The following is a 17,467-nucleotide window of genomic DNA, read 5'->3' on the forward strand; positions in this document are numbered from 1 at the left end:
GTAGTCTGGATAGCTCATTTCTCGATCAGCACACACTGAACGGGGGCTGAATTTCTAACACAGCAATTTCGAAGATATTGAGATTACGAGTCTTCCAATGAGATGCACAGCTGACTTGATTGACAGGCGGGAACACTGTAGCTGTTGGCTAGGAGGCTCGAACCCCGCCTCTTTATGTCACAGTCGCTCTAGCAGCAGCAATATGGCTGCCACCGACGATTGGCTTCAAAACAGCTCTTCAGAAACAAATGGGTGACGTCATGGATACTATGTCCATATTTTATACAGTCTATGGTCCATACTAACTTAGATTGGCTGAAAGACTGGAAAAGAAAAATAGCTAGCCTTGTTTGTCTCGGGCCTGTGCAGTCTGGTCACTGCCTCCAATAAAGGTTAGAAAATTAAACAAACTATGTCTATTTAAGTAGAAAAAAAAAAAAAAAAGAAGAAAAAAAAATTTGAATATGCCTCAGAAATCCGAAATGTGTTTCACACATACAGAGCTAGGCTAGCTGTTTCCTGTATCCTTAGCCTTTAGACTCTTAGCCTTAAGCTAACCAGCTGCTGGCTTCTTTCTGAATCCCCGTGTTGTTTGATAGTTGAAAGCAGATATGAAGTACCATATGTGTTATCACAAGTTCTCATGATGAAATATTTATGAATATATGAGATGAAGTCCAGTTTCACTAGCAAGGACCACGCCACACAAGTATATAAGTTTGAACATTTATTGAGTTAGTTGTGCATCATGTGGCCCAGCAGAAAGAGACTCAGGATGGGGGTTCCGTCTCAGCGTTATCCTGCCCAGCCGATCTTGACCCCAGGCTGTACCTGGAATTAGACAAGGAAACGGAAGAAGCAAGCACAAGTTGAGTAGAAGTGGATAAGGAAAAAGGTTAATTGAAGCAGAAAAAGGTGAGGGAGGGTGGGTTGAAGAATCACAGACAAACGGTTGGAGTAGGCTGGCTATGTTTAAGTAGGCTTGTCAGGTGATTGAGGGTGTGGTTTAGGCGTGGTCCTGCTCCCGAATTTAAGTTAACACCTTAACTTGATTTAGTTTAACAGGAAGTAGCCTTTTGCCAGTGAAAAGAAAGGTTCCAATGAAAATTCCTTTCCACTTTAAATCTCTTTTTGAATACAAAAGTATCAGTACATATTTAAACCAGCATGTCAGTCGCTGACATGCAACTACATCACTCACAACAAGAAAAGAGTGACTTTGATTGCCTCCCATACTGCTGCGTACAGCTTGGGCAATTAAAATCACAATGGCAGATTTTTTAGACAACAAACTAATGAGCTCAACTCCTCTGAGTGAAAATGTCATTAGAAGTCCTAATGGAGCTCCTTCACTGAGAAACAAAACAAACCAGCTACTCCATTTGAGATGTGTTGCTTCTAAGACTACAGATCGACTCACAATCGTTTTTTGATTAATACTGTTTGTTTACACAGAGATACAAAGAGACGTCTCCCCCTTACTGCGATACATGTCTGATACAATGTGATGTATAATTGGATGCCGGCTGTGAAACACAGAAAATGGGGGTTGATGGCATCCTGGTCTTGAATGATGAATTAGGAGAAGAGGAAAGAAGAGGATTATGCAGCTCCTAAAATATTTTTTCTTCATCCATGGTTCTAGGATTCAGCACAGATATAATGATCTGTGTGTGTCTCTTGTTGGTTTTCATTACTCTCTCTTGAGAAATATGACAGCTTAGTTGCCACATAAACCAAACAGACAGTTTCTGAAAAAGTCCTCCTCCCCTAAGCCCTTCCTCCTCCTCCTCCTCCCCTCCTCTTCCTTCTCCTTGGGGGATGAGGATCATTGGAGGGGGAAGATTTCATCATCGGGCCCTGCCAGGATCTATTCCTGCTTTGGTGTGTCCTCCTGAGATCTGTGCTCTGTGCCAGGGCTGATGATGATCCAGGCTCTACACCTTCCACTCCCAGTGGAGCACATCAATCACCTCCACTCCTCTCACACCACCGGAGCGGGAAGGGAGGTGTTGGGGCGGGGGTGGTGAAGACTTCGCCTCAACTTTACTCATAACAGGGAGAAAAGGAAAGAAGTTTTGGGGTGGCTGCAGCTGACACCTCTGCTCCTGGGATTTCTGAAGTCACATTGTGCAAAGACAAATATGAGCTAACACATCACTCTGTAGTGAGTGTGTTTCTGCATGCTTTTATAATATTAATTCTGATGATGGCTTATTTCTCTCAACTATAGGAGAGACACCTGGGGCAAGGAATGGATGTCTGTCTCAAAATAGACTTCCAGAAATTCAAAATTGAAATTGACAAAACACTGCCTGTTCCATTGAGCTCTGAGAAACAAAATACCTCCTTCTGATTTGGCCGAACACTTCACATGACAACTCCATTGATCCCCTGGTCACATTAGCCCTGGCTTCCTCTCAGCATCAGGTATTTTGGGGCATTAAAAGTGTTCTGAATTGTGTTTATAGTCTTGGTTTAACCGTCTACAAGTGTTCCATTGAGCTTTGATTGTATGCAGGAAAATAGTCTTTGTGGAGAGTTAAAGAGGCAAAATGCAGCAGCCATAAAACAGTCCTGGTTCCTATAAGCAATCAGTGATGAAAACTTAGCTTTAATTCATCTCTTTTAACAGATATCTGCTTGTTAATGCAGTGACAAATCAGCTATAAAACCCTTTCATATTTTAATATCACCCGAGGACCTGTGGTAATTTGTAAATTACCCCTTGATGCGAGTGTTTGTTGTTGGGCATTCGCGCTTTCTGATTGAAAACACTGAGGCACTGCAGAGATCCACCTCGTCCAACCACAAACACATGAAGTTTGCTCTAGACGTTCATGTTCACCAGAGGATTTGACATATTACATGGTTTACCACCTAATACTGAGGTCACTTTGAACACCCACTTTAGACATGTTGGTATGAGTTCAGTGTAATAACATTAAAGTCTTATTTCAACATTCTATCTCATATTATCTTAACCTCAGTTTTGACCTGTTAATCACTTAAGGCCTGTGTCCACTAACAGCATTATTTGCACCAGCAGCACCCCTGAAATCAATGTCAGAGCTCACTAGCGCTTACTGTTGCTAGGTTACTGGAGTTGTCCCACTGCACTTCTGCTTGACTTAATAAGGTGCATTTCGACCAAGAGTTCCAGGATCTTTTAGCCCCCAGAACTACTTTACCTGGAACTAAAAGGTTCCTGTGCCCCCATTGTTGTCTGCGTTTCGACCGCGGGCTGAAGTCCTGGGTAGATTGCGCAAATCAGGCCAGTGACGTATGGAGAAAAAAATAATATTCAATGATATTTTGAAATCTTAATAAAAAACTAAACTAGTATGCATTCCCAGGAACTCTCTCTGTGTTTCAACAACTGTGTAAACTCCACAAACACTGTTCCTTTCAGCTGAAAGTCCCAGGACCTTTGAAAAGTACTACACCCCAAGCAGGGGCTTTTCAGGGGGGAGATTATCTAACCTGAACTAAATTTAGACCCTGGTTCCTCCGGTCGAAACGCATGTAGTTCAGGGGTAAAGTCCCTAGTTCCTGCGGTCAAAAAATGCCTATAGTGACCATTAAGTCTGTTTTTAAATGCTCAGTAGCTTAATTTTTTTTGGTGAAGTTTTACAAAGAAAACGTAAAACAGATTATAGAAATAGTGTCCAAGCAATAGCAGAAGCTCTGGACCTGGAATTTAGGCCATCATAGAAATGAGTGTAGTTATTTCTCCTACATACAGACGTCCACCATTTTTGTTGACATTGATAACAGAAGTTCTGCTCTTTCTTAACCTTGATTGGTTGGTGATGGACAAGGACCATTGACAAGCTCACCAGTGCTTTTCAAAGTTGAATTTTTTTTCCTCCAGGAGTGCCGTTAACACTGTGGTTAAGACACCAAGCACTGAGAAAAACTGCACTGCATTGATTTTGTATAGAAATCGGCGCTGCAACCTTAAAATGGCAATGGTAAATGGACACAGGCCCTTATTTTGTTTGCTTTTAGTTTACTCCTAAATGTATCTTTTATTTAACTTTGATTCTCTATATCATTATTTTGACTCTGCTAACCATGAACTTCTAACTTCATAACTTTGTTTTTCACATAACCATTTTAGATCTCACAGTTTCTTCTTTTTAATCACAAAATAACTTACCACAGAGACTTTTTAAAAATAATTATCAAAGCAAAGTTTAAACCAGTTCTTTTCATGGAGGATATGGACTATGAACACTTTACCATGATATAAATAGGACGTTAGCATTTTTGTCCCATTTACTGTAAATTATCATTAGTCGTATTGGCTGTTTGCCTAATGAAGACTGGTTTTTGAAGCGTTGCATTATTTCAGTGTAATTAAGTTTTGGGAGTTTTAATCAAGTGTGTGGATGTGTGCCAGTGGATGGCTGCTCTCTCCCCTCAGAATATGGTTTGTTAGCATGAAGTGAGTTTTACACATCTAAAGATGTCCTGACATCAACAACAGTACGACGGTTCACACGTAAAAGGACATGACTCACCCTCTCCCTTAATAACTTAAGGTCTCAAAAATCTCAAAAGGAACAGAAACACATTAAAGTAGTAAAAAAAGTCCTGAACCTGCATGTTTAAAGCTGGAAACTACCAGCTTCTGAGAACCATATAAAATAACTGTGATTTTCCTGAGTGGATCAGAGAGGAAGAGAGATGTCAGAGTCTGTGTGTAAACATGTTGGGAGGCAAACTGTGTGTTGATCGTACAGAGGCAAACAGAGATATAACCTTTGTTTATGAGTGCAGGCAAGCGGCCTGACAGTGTGTGTAAGTCAAGCGAGGCCGCCCCACTCACAGATCTACCGGCACACATTAATCAAGCACCAGGGGAGGAGAGAAACGCCTCGACACACCTCGGCAGGACTTTCAAACCAGAGGGAGGGAATGTCCACAAGGTTATTGTACCTCCACGAGAAACACAGAGATCAGGGCTTTGATGCAACACTGCTGCGCTGAAACGCCTCTCCATAACTGGGAGTGGAGAGGATGATGGCGATAGGCTTTTCAACATCGGAGAACAGTTCATGTGGAGTCATTCCAGTGTGAGTTATTACTGTAATAATATCCAGGAGTGCGTGCATCAGGGTGATTATGACTGTGACAGTGATGCAGTAGATGTGAGGTGCAGATGGAGTTTATTTGTTATATTTGCTGTTTTACAACTGGAAAAATAAAGGATCTCAAGAATTAAATGAATTGTGAGCAGAGCTGAAACTCATTTATGCGATCCATTGGTTGAAAGAGCCGTTATAAACAGTGTAAAGAGAGACTCATAAAAGAGCAAGCACAGCTTCTGTATTATAAAAAGAGCATTTTATTAAAACAAAATGCTTATTTACAAAGTTAGAATAATACTAGAGTTGGAAAAGCACTGTACCTTTACAAAAAGAGGAGTATGCAATACAGCCAGCTTGGGAATGGACAGTTGTTTCTATCTTATTACAGCATCTATTGGCCCAGTAGTTTGACTTTGTCCCATAAATACAGGCCTGATGGACATACAAAATCATGTAGAGTCAAATGGCTTTTGAAAAAGTCAGACATGTTTTTACAGCTCAGGTAGCAGGTAAAAAAAAAATAATAAAGAGCAATATTTGTTATTAACAGGGTCACAGGATTTCTCACTCATCTGGTAGAGAACACAATCTACATAATAACGTTTAGGTACAAATTTGAGAAGATAAATGGCTATCATAGAGAGAAAACAGAGCTGAAAAACTGTTAGCTTTTGATGAAATACAACACAAATACAACTTAATCAACAGAAAATGTTTCCCTCTCTTACATAAAAATACAGCTACACATACTTTTAACTGTCCCCTCGTTGTGTTGAAGGGTGATATGTCCCTGTTTAGATACAAAAATAAATACAAGTTCAAAGAGAGGTGGTGTTTTATGAAAAGATTCCATCAGTCCAAATATTAAGTATAAAGAACATCACTGATAAACTACCATTGTGAGAGTCAGGGCCTTTGTTTCAGCTTTATTCCACTTAGCATACTAATTCAGTGTACTCTGATTAAAAATCAAAATCATAATCAAAAGCAAAAACATCGCTTCTGTCCTTGAAAGTCCTTCTCCTCTGTTGAGTCATCTTCTCCCCTCAGAGCCAGGGGTGCCACGCAGGGTCCATGCGGCACAGGTTGTCCAGGCTGTTTGCTGCAGCCACCAGCGTGTTCACTTTACTCTCTCCTCCCTCAAACTGAGCCAGGTTATGAAGGCGGGTCATGATGGCTGTGACAGCCTTCTGCACCAATGAGACCAGCTGCTGAGAGTCCATGTTCTCTGGTTGCCCAGCTGGGGACAGAGGCATCGACGTGTCCTCTTGGGTCTTCTTGTGCCAGGCGATGATCTCGTCACGGAGGACTGCCTTCAGGATGCCATCCACCTATCAGAGACACAGGAAATAACATTGTATGCTGTAGGATTAATTGGGTAGAATCATGTATAATTAAACATTAGAGTTTTTGAATTTAAAGCTCCTGTGAAAGACGTTTTACTACATTTGCATTGATTTTAGCATTCAGTCTGCACTGCAAATAATTCGGCACTTGCTAAGATTTTAATTCTTAGATTGAGACATGTTAGATGAAGGACCTTGTGTTTAGAGTTATTTACTTGTTTTTAATCTTTGTTTGTATGGTTGAATCTTAAATTGATTATGAACAAGTCTTTTTTTTATCTCAATTAGTCTGGGAATCTTAAAGTGAGTGAATGACTGTTAAAATAAGCTACATTGGTTGTCTCACCTAAAGTCTCATCAAAATAAAACTTGTTTCAGGATTGAGTAACAACTTCAAGTTGCTTGATTTAAGAATGAAACATTAGACATCTATTCAAGACACAATTCAGCTTGGAAGTTTGTTTTCAAGTAGTTTCAGCTAAAAATCAGCATATTCTACTTATTTCAACCCTTTTTAATACTTTTCAGAGCCTGCTAATTTCTAGATTTAACAATGTCATTTTAAGTTTTCTTGTCAAGTAAAATTAACTTGCTGCATGGACAGAAATCTTCACCTTAAATTAAGTTTTTTTACCCTATATTTAAGCTACCCTTTTTTGCAGTGTGGATAAAGAGGTAACTTGTTTTTTTGCCCTGTACAGGTGAGAAAAATCTTGTCCCCTAAAAACAGCTTAACTTTAAGTCAGATGTGTTGAATATGTGCTGTAAATAAGCAAATAAAGGCTTTTAGAGTAGCATGCTGCAACTCACTCTGACAACTACCCTGCGACAGAGGTGATAGGCACATAAATAAACTCTATAGAGAGAATCCATCATGTTGCTGATGATTTTGTTTGCTTTGGTAGATCAAAGAGAGACATCAATATTAATTTCAGTCCGTTTCATGAATAGTATAAAACTCCCTACAGGAGCTTTAACAGAATCTTAAGAAGGTCTTTTTGTGGGCCATCTCGTCAAACTATTCATTACTTTTTTGTTAGAATGAGGTTAAGGTGATCTGAATAACTTAAGTTAAAGATTAGGACATTTTTTGCCTTTACTGTATATCGCAGCTGAAGAGAGGAGAAGTAGGGCTTGGAACCAAACCTGTGACTACTGCGACGTAGACTATAGCCTCTTTATATAGGATGGGCGCTAAAACCACCAGGACAACTGCGCCCTGACTTAACAGCTTTTTTAAAATTAATTGAACTGATGAGTTTGGACAACAAGTAAACTGCTTACAAACTGAGCAGGAAAGCAAAATCTACACCTTCGAAACAATGAAGTGCTTTTTCCAAATCTAACAGTCTTCCTCTGCAGACAAAGAAGGTCTTTGTAGTCACAACTTTTGAATAGATACAAGGACCACATCTCCCTTCTGGTAACCTAATACTCAGACTGAGGTTACGTAATGCGGACAAGGCAAATACAATTCACTGAGGAGGGCAAAGAGTTGTGTTTGGAAGTGGAGGAAAATGCAAGTGGACTTTTTGTTGGTCACATTTGAATAATTAGAAAAAAAGACTCCCTAGACTTTTTTCATTGTGAGTTTTGGTGTAAAAAGTTCTGCAAAAACTTCAAGTTTGTGAACAACTTTCTCATTCCAGCTAAAACATAGTTTAAAAAAAGAAACCAGATTCCTTTGTTCATTTGTTAACCACTCTATCTGTTTAAAGGCAGTGATTGTGTGTTTCTATGCCAACCTTGTGGTGATTTTTTCCAACACTTTGTGCTTTAAGTGTCCATCATGGACATGAAAGCATCAAAACATGATAAAACATCTGTTTATATAAAGTCATCGCCAATTACCAACATACACGTAAAACAGAGCCAATTAAGGCTGAGTCAGTCATCCTCAGGGAAATCTCTGTGTTGTTAGCAGCTCATTATGGTGACACAGAACTGAAATACATAACCATGTGAACCATGACGGGACCACAGCACCAGCAATCATCACCTCACCAGATACACACTGTTCCCCCTTCTTGCCTAAAGTGTTTTTATTATTGTTTTTGTTTTCCCTGGAAAACCATCATCTTTCTGTGACCACACGAAGCCCTGGCCTCTGGCACTCTGCCTTCTCTAGTTCACATGGTCGAGTGTTTTGTTTATTTGTATCCGGAGTGCTCCTATTGCCTCCACACCAGTCTCTTTAAATATGAGTCACAGCTATACATAGACAGCACACGCCTGTCATTACTGCCCTGCTGTAGATACACTACACAGCCCTCAGGCTGCTGCTGCTGCTGCTGCTGCTCTCGCTGCTTTGTTTGTGTTTGGTTGCGCGCCTTAGTGGACTTCCTCTGCGGGTTCATGTAACTTTAAGTGGTAAACAACCGGTGTAGAATGTAGCAGTGGCTTAAATTTGAAAACAAATCTGTTTAGTTGTATATACATCCACTTTGTGCTGACAGCTGCCTTGAACCCAACGTTTTATTCTCTTTAAACCCTTTCAAGCCATGTACTTTAAGGGCCATGCATGACAAAACTAACACATCAAACAGAATGGGACAGAGATGCAAAAGATGAGTTACTTAAATATACAGTGAATCATTTTTGTTCTACTTTAGGGCGTCATTCAAAGTACATAATAATTTTAGCTTTATTTTGGTCTCCACCATAGACTGTATAAAATATGGACGTAGTATCCGTGACGTCACCCATCTGTTTCTGAAGCGCTGTTTTGAGGCCAATCGCCAGCGGCAGCCATATTGCTGCTGTAGAGTGATTGTGACGTAAAGAGGCAGGCTTTGATCCTCCTAGCCAACAGCTACAGTAATCTAAACATCTTCGAAACTGCCACGTTTTAAAAAAATTCACTCCCCTTTAATTAATTTCTGGATGCGTCATCTTCCAGGCAGTGTTCCTGCCTGTCAATAAAGTCAGCTGTGCCTCTCATAGAAGACTCGTAATCTCAATATCTTCGAAATTGCCACGTTAAAAAAAAAAATCACCCCCCCCTACAGTGTGTGCCAATCGAGCAATGAGCTATCCAGACTACACTTGTCTTTTGTACCAGGCTGTAAACATGTTTATTTCTGCTGCAAAGATCGTCTTTTTTGAATTGGTGTGTGTGTGGTTTCCTGTACTTCCGGAGCCGGCCTCAAGCAGATCCTAGATAGCACTTCCGCATTTGGACTCATATTTTTAGACCGGAGGTTGCCACTTGGTCTCCACCAACTCCTGAGGCCGAAGCCTGCAGGATGCTCCACTGTGTAAAAGTTAGCTGTTAACTAACTTTTTAGTGTTTAATGCTACGCTTAATGTTTTTTAGGGGATCTATCAGAGGGTTTTTTTGCAGGCAGTTACAATCAGGAAACCATGGGGGGCTGCAAGAGTGATAAGAGTGATCCCTAAAAATACAGTTCTAGGCCATAAAACAGAAGCAAACAGCTGACGGATGCTCAAACGTTGTGTACAGCTGAGGGGCAAAACAAAGCTTTGTCACTATTATCTTCTTCTCTTATTGTTAGATCTGGAATCAGAGGTCTCACCATTACACAAGACCCAGTCTGTTTGCAAGGTCTCTCAGAGGGAAAATATTTTTACCGTCTTCCTACGTGAACTCAGCTCACAGGAAGTTGACTCACTGCCTGCTACCATCTTGCCTGAAGTTGTGCTGCCCACCTTTGCTGGTGACTTTTTGTCTTAAATTGAAGAGATTTCTGAAGACTCACTTAGGAACCTGACCCTTCTCCTCTTTGTCCTCAGGGGTAGAATGAATCAGAAGGTCTAAAACCAGCTCTTATTGAATATTTAGCACTGAATATTGAATGCTGTTGAATGTTGAACGATATTGTTGACTTGAATTATTTGTTGTGATTAGCTGTGACTACATTATCTTAAAAAAAAAAAACCTGGCACTAGATGGCAGGACCTGTTGCCAATGAACTTGAAGCACTTTGTCGCACTTACTAAGGTTTTTCCCTCCAGTCTAAATTCTTGCTTGTGTTGTACGTCGCTTTGGAAAAAAATGAAATTGTAGAATTGTAAAGAGTCTTTTCACGCAAACTAGTACCTCACCAGGTTTATCAAAGTCAAAGTTGAGTTTACCTTGAAGTTGGGCTGTGCGAAGCATCGCGCCACAGCAATCATTGAGGCTGTGAGCGGACCAGACACACCGATGGTTGTCAGGAACTCAGAGATGTTCGGCGTCAGGCGGAAAGGAACGGGACGATTGGCGTCAAGGTCGCCTGTGGCGTCGTTGATGTCGAAGCGGAAGTAGGAGACATTCAGCTTCCCTGTGTCCTAAAAACAGAGAACAGAGTACAAAGGTAAATGTTAGAGTATAAATCTTAAGAAGGCCGTCTTAAACCAGGCATCTTCAAAACACCTGCTCATAACTGAAATCACATTAAGGAAAGTTATGTATGATATCCTTTAATCAGCAGTCCTCAGACCACATAATCCCTGCAAGAAGAGTCTTCTTCTGAAACGCTCTGGGAGCAACAAAACAAGCACACAGCAACAAAATGGCTGCAGTTATTGATCTGCGTGCCCCAGACACTGTAACACTTCAAACTATCAGCAGCAGAACATCTATAATCCTCAATTCACTCCCACTCCCCTCTCCCTGCTCGCTGACTTAAATATATACAGCCAAGTTTTCATCCATAAGCCTGCGTTTATGTGCGAGAGGGCCGCTACACGAGCAGCCATTCCAGGAAGATAAGCTCCCTTATATGAAAAGGTGAGTGGCTCTGACAGCTTTATAGCAGAGCATTTCATTCCCTCTCCTCCTCTGTCTGCCTCTCTTCCTTCCTCTCTCTCTGTCTCCTTTAACTCCCTCCCCACCTCCCTCTCTCTCTCCTTCTGTCATTTGCTCCTCCAGGCCCCAGTGGAGGGCCTCGAGGCAGCGAGCTGAAACACCAGCAAACCCCCAGGAGGAGCAGATAAGCCCGCAGACAGTTGGTGCAGTGGAGGAAAAGCTCAGAATGCTAAATCAGCACAGTAATGGGCAGCGATGGCTTCATCTGGGGGTCTGGTGTGAAGGAGATGATGCAATGTTAGAGCCACATGTAGAGACTTTCAATTCTAAACTGTGACCAAAAAAGTGATGGATACTGGTTATTTTCAGAGCTATGATAGAGAGGAGTTCAAGAGAGTGCCACAAAAAGATATTTAACACCATATCAGGAAATTTACAAGAATACACACTCGCTATGTTGGACACAATGTGGCTTACTGGAGGCTATCATCTCTTATGTCCTGGATTTGTCCCAAACTGCGATTTAATGTAATGGAATTCACAAAACTTTAAGCTAAATATCCCAGACTAAAATACTCGGGATGCACTGATCCTACTTTTTAGGTCCAGATATTGATACCTGGGCTTTGGTATCTGCCGATACCGATACTAGCCGATCCGATCCTGGTATTGATTTAACAATCTTTATTCCTTAATGTGAGGATAGAATCATGTTTTGGTAACTTCAGGCTTTTCTGACTTTGTAAACCAAAATGAAATAAACATTTTTAAACTGACAGTATCATTATTCAAGAGATTATAAATGTGTACCAGCAGTTTGGTGAGTTAAACTTCATAACCAACAGATATTACAATTCAACTGTAAACCTCAGCAGTGGATAAGAGGAATTAAATATTCTGTATAAAAAAAATGCTTCAAATGAGAAAATAAAAAATATGTCTACGTAGTGTTTCCATAGAGTGTTTCCCACAGAAGTACAGTGTACCTGTGGCAGGCAGGAAGGCTACCCAATCATTGAATACATTCTTACCCTGCTCAGCTTTGCCCTTACTGTTTCCCTTCTCGCGTCTGATATTGTGACATTATAAATCAGCAGCACATTTTTGGTAAACACACATGGATGTTGTAAACACAGAAAAGCATAGAACTGAGATGAATAGATCTGCCATATGGATCGGCACTATATATCAGCCACTTGTCACTGATATTCGATCTAGCTTTTTGAGTCCGATCTAGCCGATATTCACATGACAGTGAAGGAATGAAATAATTTTACAGAATCACAGAATTAGATTCATTTTTCTGAATAAAAGTATTGAAAAATATGTGATGTAAAAATACACAAATGTCCCTGTATTGTTTGGTATACTGGGAAGGTTGAATTGAGTTACCGTACTAACTAGAATATAGGTTATATAGGTTATATAAGATTTTTTCCTAGAAACAAGACTTTTTTTTTTTTTTTTTTTTTTTTTCTTTTTCTCCTTTTTCTCTTTTCTTTTTTTTTTTTTTTTTTTTTTTTTAGAAACAAGACTTAATTAAGTTGGATCATCCTTTGTTCAGGGTTTGGTAATTAAATAACAATATTCCTTACAACAGTGGACCACCACTTATCTGTAAAGCGAGTGTGTCCCTCATGACTGAGGTCAGCCATCACTCTTACCTACAGTAAAAAGATGGAGACACACAGTGACCGGAAGTAGCACAAAAGTAGGACAAGTTAACGAACAACTGAGGCAGAGTTATAATGCTGATGTAAGAGGATGGTTATCAGAGCAGCAGAGTCGATAAACAACTGTCGAGCAGCTAAGGGAAATGGTGTCAGAGTGTAATGTCTGAAGATGGCGAGCCCATAAAGACCGTCTTTAAATGTGTGTGTGAGGACGAGTTACTGAAAAATGGAACAAAGATATGTCCATCACCAGACCCCTCATTTATCCTGCAAGTTATTGTTATGTATTTAAATACCATATTTGTCTTATAATCAGGGTGGTCCTGTATTCAGGCCAATACTGTAATATCAGAATATACTTAACGGATGACGGAGCAGAGAGCTTTATTTATACCCTAAGGTCTCATCCAGGGAGGGTGGGGTTCATAATGCATAATGTTACAGATGTGATGTCCTGTCCTTGCACCCTCTCTCTTTCTCTCTCTGTTGATATACGTGCATTTGCGTGTGTGTGTGTGTGTGTGTGTGTGTGTGTGTGTGTGTGTGTGTGTGTGTGTGTGTGTGTGTGTGTGTGTGTGTGTGTGTGTGTGTGTGTGTGAACACTCTCCATACCGTAATCCTCCTGTGTCTAATGGGATCTGCGGAGTGGAACAGGCAGAGAGGGGGCTTAATACCAGTGCTTAGCTGCCCGGAGGAACGCCTGTCAGCAAAGGCCGATTAGGATCAGAGGGGAGGGGTGTCCGACTGACACAATCATCTTTAATAATGACTTTGAGAAAAGCCGTCTGTGGACCTGGAGCAGTGGCAGCCCGGATGCGTGTGAACCGAGAGGCGGGCCTGCACTCACACAAACACGGCCTCTTCAAATTGAAACGTCTTTGATAGCTGTTGAGCGGAGCGACTGAATATAACGCTCTGTCAAAACATCCCTGGCATCGACAGTGGCTGGCTGACTGATAGGAGAAGCGTGAATGTCATGGGGGAGAACGGTAATTCATACGGCCAGATATGGAGAGGGTAATGGTGATCTCTTAATGCATCTATGAGAGTGTATATCTATTGAATTAGCTGCCATCAAATGGATCCCACTCGTCCTTGACAGCAGTCTGACATGTCTGCGTGTGTGTGTGTGTGTGTGTGTGTGTGTGTGTGTGTGTGTGTGTGTGTCTGTATATGTGCCCCCACCTGAGCGATCTGCAGCATCTCAGGGTTCAGCCGGTTGAGATGGAGCATGAACTCAGCCAAACCGATGAGGGCCAGCTGGATGGTGAACATTTTCCTGAAGGTCCAGTAATCTGTGGCGTTTGGGAAGGTGTGGAGGGCCCACTCCTTCAGCATGCTGCGAGGAACCATGTTGCCCTGCACCTCCTTTAGGATGTCACGAAGGACCTGGTCGTAAATGAGAGGACAGAGTAGAGGTTACAACTAGGCCTCAGAGTCAAGTTCTGGAAAGATGATCAGAGGGAAGTTAATCCAGATAAAGGATCAACAAACACATGATGGGCTTTTTTATCAAAGAAAGTTAGCACAAAGTCTAGATCCGAGTACCACTGTGGTAGTTAAATGTTTGCTAATCCTAAAAATAGACAAGTAGCATTGAAGAGGGAAAGATTTCTCCAATAAAAAGCCTTAATGAAGGCCTGGCGAGCCTACTATGTTTATTTCCAATAACCAGGATGCATATAAATGCAGGGCAGTAAAGAAAGTTGCACTATGCCCTGTATTTATCATGCGTGTCTGTTTCCATGACCGTCTCCGTACCTGGTGGCTGGCCTGTGTGCCTCTGGCCTGCACTGTGGCCAAGCGATCGTAATATCTGGAAATGGGGTTGTCATGTTCGATGCCCTTCTTGGCGCAGCGTTGTTTGTAGATTTCTACCAGCGACAGGGATGAAGGGTTGTCCTCCACCAGCCGCATCTGAGGCGACACTGCCACCACTCGGGGCACTGCAGAGACGGAGGGAAGAGGAAGAAAACAGGACACAGGTGGACAGCACATGGTAGGAATAAGAAGGAGGGGAAAAAAAGAAGAGAAAAGTGGTAAACAACTACGTAAAAAAACACACTAACTGTAAACATCTGGCTGCACTTGCTAGCAAACAGTCGGGGTGCAAACCACAAATCTAAACGTACAAATAAAACACTCCAGAGTGAGGAAACAGCTGCAATGAAGGCATGCCATCTCTAAACAACAAACATGGTCAGAGGAGGTGAAAGGCTGTCTATGGGTCGCCAAATGAAGGCAGTCTAAACATTTACATATACTGGCACCCAAAATCAAATCAATACCCGCCACTCCAGTTTGGAGGAAATGGGTTGTAAGGGACTGTTGAATTCCCCGTCCATATTTCCCCTTAACCAAACCAATCAAGTGCATAAATGGAGAGTGGGCAAACATCTGGGCGGAGGAAAACCGCAACGGGACAACAGGGGGGGAAATAGCGCATGAAAGGGAATTGAAATTGTGTGTGTGTGTGTGAGAGAGAGAGAGAGAGAGGGGGGGGGGGGGGGGGGGGGGGGATCACCGCCAATTGTTGTTATGAAACAGAACTCATTCTCTCTTATGTCCTCAACTTTCCACATCTGCTCGTACCAGTGAAGAAGAGGTGTCTCTTTGTGGTCTCCTTCCTCTTCTCCAAGCAAGGGTTGAGGAGGCGGAGAAGCTGCAGAACCCTCTCCTCCCTCCGGGACTCTGTCAGACAGGCGTCGTTCATCACCAGGTAAGGGTAGATCTTGCCGTTGTGGCCGCGGATGTACAGACGGCGTGCTGCTGTGTTGTGTTTCTGAACAATTTCCACTCTGGGCATGAACCTGACGAGAGATGCAGAGTCAGAGCTGTAGTTATAAACAATGTGAAGAGTGCTTGCTCTGTTTTCTCTGTTATCCATAATACACATTATTACAGAAAAGAATATCTCAAGCAAGTTAAAGAGTCCACCACAGGAAAAATTTCCCTTAATTTGCCTTTTTTACTGGTGATATTACAACATCCTGTTTACCATGCCCATAAATGAGTCGGTTACCTCGCGATCTTGATGTAATAGTGCGTCGGTTTAGGCATGAGGAACTCCCCTGGGATCTCCACCTCGGCGGTCTGTGCAGAAAAGTTGCTGAGGAAGCGGCACTTCTCCTCGATGAGGAAGAACTTGGGCAGCTGCTTGGTTTTAGCTTCCAGGATTTTGATCCACTTCTTCAGCTTGGAGATCAGATTGTGGAGCTTCATGGAGCCTGGCACGCTGAAGTCAAAGTCTAGGAGAAGAGAAGAGATTTATGGTAAGTTATGCTTTTTGCATGGCTGTGTTAAGTACTTGATTCTAATTGGTCGTCATGAACCAACAGCGGACCATTGATATGACAAACAGGCGATGGCTAGGGATGCAGCTCTAATCACAGACTCTTAACTGTAATCGTATCAATGTGCAGAAAGAAGACGAGCTGGAAAAACAATTGTAGGTTATGACAGAAAAATCAACAAAATTGAAGATGGCGCATCCAGAAATTATTAAAGGGGGTGAATTTTTTTAAAACGTGGCAGTTTCGAAGATATTAGGATTACTGTAGTTGTTGGCTAGGAGGCTCAAAGCCCGCCTCTTTATGTCACAATCCCTAGACAGCAGCAATATGGCTGTTGACAACAATTGGCCTCAAAACAGCGCTTCAGAAACAGATGGCTGACATCACGGATACTACGTCCATATTTCCTACAGTCTATGTTTTAAACGTAGGCACTTCCGGGTGAGTGTGGAATAACCATTCAGCTTTTATCACTGAAAATCTGACCCACAAACACAGGTGCAAAAATTCAGTATGAAGAAATAACTAATCTTGTAGCCGATAATCACAGTTTACTATGCAAGTATTCACGTATAGTTTACAGTTGTTAGTGTTGTATTTGTTAAGAATCTCCTCTGGTCCTTTTATCTTATTTTGAAAATCATGTTGCTTTCTTTAGAATAAGGGCTGAAAGAACCATAATGATGACCTGTAATGACAAACTGGCTTTTAAATAACAGGAGCCTGATTGTCTGGAAACAAGTGAACAGAAATGAGTCAAAAGTAGCCAAATGAAATCCTCATGTTTGTTTTTTAAGTCTAAATGAAAGAGTGTTACACTTTCCCCTGCCAAATCAACTTTCTTTCAAATGCCCTTCAGCAAGACACTAAACCCCAGTACTGCTCCAGTGGAGCTGCTCTCAAGACTTGAGCTCCCAGGAGTGTTTGTATGTGTGTGCCACCTTTAACCTCTCATGCAGCTATATATACTCCCTCACCTATGCTATAAATATGTTTCCTCTCCACATAACAAGCCACAAGAAAGGTGCTTTATGAACAGAAGTACCAGAAACTTCTAGTTCCAGGAACTTCTTGTCGAGGAACAGAATGGTTCCTGTGGCCCAATGTTGTCTGTGTTTTCCACTGCAGCACTGCGACTTGAGAAGATTATGCAAATCAGGCCAGTTACGTAAAGTAATTGCAATGTACGGCCAGACCAGGAGAAGACACTAAGAAAAAAAACAAAGGATATACAACATTGTTGACGCCACAGAAGGAGACAGACAGGCTGCCCTCATCATGTGTGACATTACAGTTAGCCTGTTAGCAT

The 17,467-nt window shown here is 41.7% G+C and overlaps 1 protein-coding gene across 2 annotated transcripts in view; it reads right to left on the reverse strand.

Annotated features, from left to right (window-relative positions):
- Positions 1 to 5,332: 5,332 nt before the first annotated feature.
- trrap (transformation/transcription domain-associated protein) overlaps positions 5,333 to 17,467 on the reverse strand; it is a 114,762-nt gene continuing 102,627 nt past the window's right edge. Inside the window, exons 67-72 of one of the 2 annotated variants that reach the window (XM_034707109.1) lie at positions 15,888 to 16,113; positions 15,458 to 15,675; positions 14,627 to 14,811; positions 14,051 to 14,254; positions 10,538 to 10,732; positions 5,333 to 6,427 (exon numbers count right to left, since the gene is read on the reverse strand). In XM_034707109.1, coding sequence (XP_034563000.1) covers positions 6,143 to 6,427; positions 10,538 to 10,732; positions 14,051 to 14,254; positions 14,627 to 14,811; positions 15,458 to 15,675; positions 15,888 to 16,113 — 1,313 coding nt within the window. In that variant the 3' untranslated portion in view covers positions 5,333 to 6,142. The remainder of the gene's footprint in view (positions 6,428 to 10,537; positions 10,733 to 14,050; positions 14,255 to 14,626; positions 14,812 to 15,457; positions 15,676 to 15,887; positions 16,114 to 17,467) is intronic. The other variant, XM_034707107.1, reaches the window with a different exon arrangement.

This window comes from Notolabrus celidotus, chromosome 18 (genome assembly GCF_009762535.1).
Source record: "Notolabrus celidotus isolate fNotCel1 chromosome 18, fNotCel1.pri, whole genome shotgun sequence".
Taxonomy (NCBI): Eukaryota; Metazoa; Chordata; class Actinopteri; order Labriformes; family Labridae; genus Notolabrus; species Notolabrus celidotus.